The sequence below is a fragment of the Myodes glareolus genome, chromosome 1 (genome assembly GCF_982192425.1).
Source record: "Myodes glareolus chromosome 1, mMyoGla1.1, whole genome shotgun sequence".
Classification (NCBI taxonomy): Eukaryota; Metazoa; Chordata; class Mammalia; order Rodentia; family Cricetidae; genus Myodes; species Myodes glareolus.
The window spans coordinates 47,166,864-47,174,765 of NC_142026.1; the positions used below are offsets into that span (position 1 = coordinate 47,166,864).

Sequence of the window (7,902 nt, forward strand, 5' to 3'; positions counted from 1 at the left end):
GGTAAGCACTCATCATAGCTCTGCTTCCTGACTGGGGAGTCAATGGGACCTCAAGCTCCTGTCACCAATTTCCTACTATGATGGATTGTATCTCCAACTGTTAAGCTGAATGAAATAAGTCTTTCGTCCCAGGTTGCCTGCCCCGTATTTTTTCACAGCAATGATAAAAACTAATACTTTGTATACATTAACAAAATTTTGGGGGAAAAGGATTTGATATACTAAAGCAGTATTACCAATTATCAATGTTGACAATTTAGAAAGTATCAAATTCTTAAGTTTTCTCATTTTTTTTTTCTTTTTTGAGACAGAGTTTCTCTGTGTACCAGTCCTGGCTGTCCTGGAACTCACAAAGATCTGCCTACCTCTGCGTCCCTCATAAGTGCTGGGATTAAAGGTGTGCGCCGCCACCACCACCAGGCAGATTTTCCCAATGTTTTATATACATGGTCCTTCTTACCCATGAAGGATATGTCCCAAACATCCCCTCCTCCAATAGATGCCTAAAATCAAAACCAGTTATCAAGTTGTATAATTTAATGCATTTTCCATTTTAACTAAGCCTGTATGTATCACACATCATTACCACACACTTTCGCCATATGAGGTACAACAGCAAAATGGAGAACAATTCCTTTTCCTTCTTCACAATTCTTATTGTAGATCTTTGCAACATCAGCAGAGAATTTCTTTTCTCCTTTCTGTTTTTTTGGAGACTGTAGTTTTGGAGCCTGTCCTGGAACTAGCTCTTGTAGACCAAGCTGGCCTCGAACTCACAGAGATCTGTTTGCCTCTGCCTCCCAAGTGCTGGGATTAAAGGTGTGCGCCACTACCGCCTGGCTAGAATTTCTTTCTTTCCTTCCTAGTAGGCTTAGAACTTTGCACTTAAAGGAAACACTGGCTTCTCTTGGGCATATCCAGACATACTGAAATTGTCAGTACCACTGTTGATATTTTTAAGGCCATTTATAAGTAAAAATAAAGTAAGGGTAACTTGAAAACAAATGTTGTGATACCAACAATCTGACAAAAAAAAAAAACGTCTAAGTAACTGGTTGGTGAGCAGATTTGCAGTATGGAAATAACTGGTCCAACAGATAGGTCGTTGGCAAGAAGGAACAAGACAAAGCTAGATTTTTATCCTCCAACTCAGAAGGAAACAAACTTAAACTTATAAAATATTTATATCTGAAAAATTTTCCCTATTTTGGGACCACAGTTGATCATGAAGCACAGCTAGCAAAACTTACAAATACGGGGGGGGGGGAGCTCCTGTGTTTTTTCTACTTGATTAACTTTTAGGTGACTTTTTTATATTTTTGTGTGTGTGCATGTGTTCAGGTACACGTGTGCAAGCATGTGGAGGCAAAAGAATAAAAACTTAGGTGTCATTAGGAACACCATCCACTTCCTCTGAGACAATCTCTCATTGGCCTGGGACCTTACCAACTCAGTTGGATGACTGGCCAGCAAGCCCCCACAACTCCCTTTTACCTGGGTACTGGGAATCCAAGCTCAGGCTCCCATGCTTGCAAGGCAAGCACTTTACTGAGTCATCTTCCTTACCTCCCACCTCTTTTTTCCTAAGACCGTGTTTCATGTAGCCCAGACTAATTACAACTCCAGATTCTCTTGCTTCCTTCCACCTTACAAATGCTAGGATTATAAAATTATGCCTCCAATGCCAACAAGCCAGGCTAAATGACTTTCTGATACTTACATGTAGTCACAAATCTTCAAAAGCCCCCCAAAGTCCTACTCTACCAAAAGTACAAAAATCGAACAATCATAGTCAATTCTTTACAAATACCCTACCCCTCATTACTTAGAACTATGATAGTTCAAAGCACAATTATGTGCACCAGACAGGTGAAAAATGTAATTGCAAAGGAGACCAAGATTTTTTTTAAGAGAATTGCAATTACAGGTAAAATTATCCTCCAAAAGTTCAATTAATCCACATCTACATACACTTACAGACCAAACGCCCACTTGGCACACCTCCTCCTTAGTTTTAAACATACACATCACACCAGTAAAGCATGGTCTTCTTCCTCCTACCCTTCTCCCATATACCCTAAAGAAAATCTGCACATCCAGACAGTCAATGTTCTTAGCTCAGTGATCAGTACCACCATCCTTCCATTTTAAGTACTCCATCTATAAAATCACACCTTCTCTCTCAGTGCACACATCTATTTTGAACTTTCATTATTTCTATCAATGGCCATCTCATTTCTAATACCAATTTGCATGGCTACCATTAATATGGTACGCTAGCCCACCTATACAACTGCCCCCCACGAAAAAATTAAAATACACACTTAAAATCCCTCAGTAGCCTAGAATCAAAAATAAAACTGCCACCCAGAACCCTTTTAGCTCACTATCAGTGCTCCCTCCAATCACAGCATACTGTACCTACATTTTCCTTTCTTCCTCTAAGTTAGTGGTTTTTGACCTTGCTGTGACCCTTTAACGCAGTTCCTCATGTTGTTGCAGCCCACAACCATAAAATTATTCTCATTGCTACTTCATAACTAATTTTGTTATTGCTATAAAGTGTAATATAAATATTTTTTTGAAACAGAGGTTTGCCAATGGAGTAATGACCTGTGCACAGGTTGAGAAATGCTGCTCTAGGTAACTTCTACTTACACTTGGAATCTCAGTTCCCAATTGTCAAAGGCTTCCCTACATTTCATTCACCTAAAAACTGGGATCTTACCCAGTAGAACTGCCCCCCCAAAAAAATAAGGGCTGTTTACATTGTAGCTCTAACACCTACTCCTGACAAATTTATGACTGAATTAATTCCAAAAATAACAAGTTCACAAGCAGAGATGCAAGAAAGAAAGTATCAACAGAGGTAAAATTATGTAGGTCAATTAGGAAGAAAAGATATCAACAGAATTACCCAGCATTGGACTCTATATGCCAAGCAAGATATGCCCACTGGTGCAATAGTGGCATGACTAATATGGGGGTAACCAATCGGTTTCTAATTGTATTAGAAACCTGATCCACAGGAAAGACCGATACTGTAAGCCTGGCCAAAAGTCCACTGCTGGGGAGATCCTGGGCCCTAGTAGAACCTACTACTGTTGATTTACTAAACTCTCCTGTTGTTGACCTGTCTTCTAAACATTCATCTTTATACCCATATATAATTCCTGATCTCAACCTTCATCAGAGAAGCCTCTTTTTGTAATGAGCAATAAGGACTCAGAACCTGCCAAGTGCTAAGAATACTGATAGGGAGAGCTCAGTCCTAAATGGGCTACACTCCCCTCAAGGATTAGAGAATATCAAAGAGGAAGTGAAAAGAATGTAAGAACGCAAGAGCAGGGGACAGAAAAGAGTGCTGTGAGATACTGTCTTCTGGGGACATTGCAAGGTCATTTGCACCTCTGAATTCACAACAGCTGAGGTTACCTACACAAAACTGCACATGGTCAAGTCAGTTTTTGTTTTTTTGTTGTTTTTTTGTTTGTTTGTTTGTTTGTATTTCGAGACAGGGTTTCTCTGTGTAGCTTTGGAGCCTGTCTTGGAACTAGCTCCCCCAGGCTGGCCTCGAACTCATGGAGATTCACCTGCCTCTGCTTCCCAAGTGCTGAGATTAAAGGCGTGTGCCACCACCGCCCAGTTAGTTGACTATAACTGAGCCAGGGAGTCAAGTTTATTTTTTGGGTTTTGTTGTTTTGTTTTGTTTTGTTTTAGGGGAAAGAGATGTGGTGCTAATAAGCTCCCATGGACAGCCTCACACCAATACACATGGGACAGCACTAAATTGATTCAGTAGACTACCTTTTAAGGTAGTGATAGCCTAGGGAGATGGCTGAGCACCTAAAGAGCAATTGCTGCTCTTTCAAAGGACCTGAGTTCTGTTCCCAGTACACACACCAGGCAGCTCACCACAACCACCTGTAATTCCAGTTTTCAGGGAATCCTACACCTCCAGCTTCCAAGGGCACCTACATTCATGAGCACATAAATCACATGAAGACATACACTCATCAATACAAAAAATAATAAATTTTAAGAAGGACATGAAGGTGGGAGGGAAACATATGAAGGAAGGTTAGGTGGAATAGAACACAGAATGATCAAGACACATTTTGTGGGTAAATTTGTCAAAGAATAAGTGTTATATTGTTGTTTTTAATCTTAAGAAGTGGTTGGAGAGATGGCTCAATGTTTGAGAACACTGGCTGTTTTCCTGATTATTCAGGTTCAATTCCCAGAACCCATATGGCAGTCAATGACCATTTGTACTCCAGTTCCAAAAGATATGACGCCCTCTTCTCACCTTCGCAGGCACCCAGCAGCAAGCAGCGCACTTATGTACATACAGGAAAAACTCAAAGAAAATAAAAATAAATCTTTAGAAAAAAAGATCCAAAAGAATTTAAAAAAAATCAAGATCCTTGGTTAAACTGGGGGTTCAAAGCTGGCCTGGGCTATATCAAAGAAACTCTGTCTCAGATAGTGGAAACTGCTAATGACAGTGACACCACAAGTCTCTCTCTTCATCAGGTATTACCACCACGAGCTACCTTCAACACAATGATCTTAGTCTGTTTTTCCTTTCCCCTGACCATTAGGAAGAAGACACTCAGAATTATTTTAACATACATTTGCAAAACTTTCTTCTCCAAACTTCCCTTCAATACTGCTAGAAAAATACAGCTATGAAAAATAAAATGCTGCACAAAACAGTAAACAAATTTTGTAATATATTAAATTTGAAAGACAAAAAGCTTTCTCCAAGAACTACCTAATTTCAGATCTAAACTCCTGATTGCTGGTAGGGTTAGAACCATCAGTATCTTTTTATGAACAAAAGCATCAAAAGGTATGCTTTAGAATTCACTCTATAGCCATAAAAAAATTCTGCATATTGCTAAAATTTTTAACTAAAAAATAGAGATACACAAAACTACATCTACTTTTCCGAAATTGCGCAAAATAAGTCATATTAAGTCATTATTCATGTTAAAGGAAAACCATCAATCTCAGAATGGTTGAATGAGTCACTCCTGAAGGAACCACCCAACACAAATGTTTAATCCAAATAATTCAAATAAACCTAGCAAATAATCAAAGAATTTTTCAAGAAAAAAGTATAAACAACCTACACTTAAATGAAAACATGTGAAAAAAAATCAATTAAATAATTTTTGTATGGTCAACCAAAAGACCATACACACTGGGGATTTCTTAATCACCCTACTTTAAAGACAGAGGTTTCCATTGTACCAAATTATCTGTGACTAACAAAGCAACATTAAGGAGGAAAGCATCAAACCCCAAATGTCAAACTCCTACTTCAACATCTCCTGTTCTATCATCTCCCTTTCGCCCACCTTTACACAAGTCTTTGAACAACTGGACATTTAACTGTATGTATTGGGTGTTCTCACCTCAGCATTTACCACTCCCTTTGCGTAACTTTCCCCAGTTGCTTCAAAAGAACCTTTTCCCTTAAAGCTTCCTACAGAGAAAAACTTTTTCCTCAGACTATACTGTCTCCACGATGCCATTTGTGTGCCTTTTTGGTCTCCCGCACTAGACTTGGGATCACTATTTTGATAACACAAGAAGAACCTGTTGTATAAACACAGCTGTAATTATTTAACATCAAAAATAAATGATATGCATGGATACAGCACAATGCAGTATTTCTTCTGATTTTTAAAACCTGTCTCATAAAATGCTTTTCACACAGGCTAGGCAGTAATTTCCTCTTAAACTGTCAAAGGGGAAAAGCAAACTACGCCAAAGATTTATATTAAATCCTTCAACAACGATGGCTACTTTAGTACAAATACTTGAAGGATTTTTCTGCACATTCCCACTTAATCCCCCTCCAAAAAACCAGGCAGCACAGAAATTTGCTGCAGCAAAATATCTGAGGTTCTAAGACACTATCTAGTGTCTCCCCACTTTGTTTCAAACTTTCCATGGTTCCTGGCTTGGCTTCCAAAACGCCGGGATTCTAAGAGTAGTTCATCAACCACAGTTTCAAAGATATTAGAGCTGCCTTAAAAACCACGCTCTTGTCTAATAAGGAGTCCTACATATTCAGGGAAACTTGTAAATGCACTGAACACCTGAGGAGTAGCACTACTAGCAAAATACCAAGATGTTTATGTCCTAAGACTAATTAAAATACAATTTTTTGAAAAATACTTGAAACTATTTTTAAATTGTTCCCACAGGGACAATTCAGCCAGCAATTTTCATTCCGTCTCAATCTTACACAATCACGGATTTACTTTTTCTTTTAATACTGGAATTGCTGTGCAACCTAAAAGAAACTGTTCTCACCACAATTCCTAAAATTAAAGCCCAAGGTATTAACTTTCAACGGGGGTTTCATTTTAAAGAGAAGGAGGAGCAGGTCTTTTTAGCTCCACATTCTATCGGGAGTTCTTAAAAATTAGTAAGTTGTTCTGCTTAAACTTTTCTTCCCAAGCGTACCCTACACCCTACACACGGAGCCGGCCCTGGAGCTGAGCAAGGCTCGCCCAGCCAGAGATCCTCCCTAGCACAGCCCGTGCTCCAAAGTCAACAGTTCCAGGGCGGTGTGGCACCTTATCAGCTTTCTCAAGGTATGCTGGGAAACCGTAAACGTTAAGAGAGCCACAAACACTGAGAATTCCTCAGCAAAAAAAAAAAAAAAAAAAAAGGTTGTGATTCCCCCAGGGCTACGAGCAGACAGCAGGTCCTCCGTACCCAGGGACGAGCCCAAGTGACACAGGGGACCCACTACCACCAACCTACAACCTTCCACTCCCCCAGCTGACGCACGGCTTTCTGCCGCGCGCTTGGGGCCCTGCCAACACTCGGGGTCAGTCCCTGCCAGCCACCGCCGGGCCTCCCGGCTCTCCGGAGCCCCGTACCTGACAGGGGAGACTCCGGGCGAGGCCCGTGACCGCCCCACCCGGACCTGCGCGCCTCGCCCCTGGGGCCGCGCCTGCCCGCGGCCACCGCCGGCCCCGCACATCCCGCCGCGCCGCGGCCCGACGCTCCGGCTCCCGGGAGCCGCCCGCAGGGTCCCGAGCACGCCGCGGCCGCCCCGGGGCAAGGACGCCGTGAGGGCCAGCAGGCGGGCTGGCGAGCAAGGCGCGGGCAGGCTCCCGCGGCGCCCCCGCGGGCCGCAAGATGGCGGCGGCGCCGGGTTGAGCCCTCCGCGGCGCCCGGCTGGCTCCTTCCCCTCCCCACGGCGGCCCGGGCGGCCGGGCAGCGGCGGCCGGCGAGGCGCGGGCCGAGGGACGCAGCGGGGCCGCGGTCCCGACGCTAGGCGCGGGCGTGGGGGAGGGGAGAGCGGCCCGTCTCGGCCTTGCCGCCGCCCGCCCTCCGGCCCCATTCCCCGCTCGGGCGCATCCTAGGCGGCTTACCTTTGAATTTGAGGTCTGAGGGTGGGTCGAGAACCAGGATCTGCTCGTGCTTCGCCATGGCCCCGGAGGCGGACGCCATCGGAGACAGCGCAGAGCGGGGGCGCGCCCGCGGCGGCGGTTCGCTGGCGGGGGCGTGGGGGGGAGGGAGGACGACGGTGGCGGCGCGGGCTCGGCGGAGCTCTAGGACGGGGCCAGGCTCACGAGTCCCGAAGCTCCGCGCCTGCTGCTCGGCCGCGGGATCTGGGGGCCTCCTGTCGGGTCAGCAGCTCCGGGTGTCACAACTGACTCAACCCCACACCAGCCGCCGCGGCCACGCGCACTGCGATCTTCGGCTGCCCACGTGACCGGCCCGACGTGCCGACGTGCGCGCCTCCGCGGCCCGGAGCCCTCGTGCCGGCCCCGCCCTCCGGGACCTAACCGGGCTTAAATGCTGAGCTAGTGCGCCTGCGCACCGCCGGCCGGGTTGCGGCTCCCGGCGCCGCTGTCGATCGCTCAGGAG

At 44.8% G+C, this 7,902-nt stretch overlaps 1 protein-coding gene across 2 annotated transcripts in view; it reads right to left on the bottom strand.

The window, feature by feature from the left end:
* The window catches only part of Vapa (VAMP associated protein A), a 33,920-nt gene extending 26,244 nt beyond the window's left edge, over positions 1-7,676 (bottom strand). For both annotated transcript variants that reach the window (XM_085695842.2, XM_085695846.2), the window contains exon 1: positions 7,404-7,676. In XM_085695842.2, coding sequence (XP_085551968.1) covers positions 7,404-7,482 — 79 coding nt within the window. In that variant the 5' untranslated portion in view covers positions 7,483-7,676. The remainder of the gene's footprint in view (positions 1-7,403) is intronic.
* Positions 7,677-7,902: the final 226 nt, after the last annotated feature.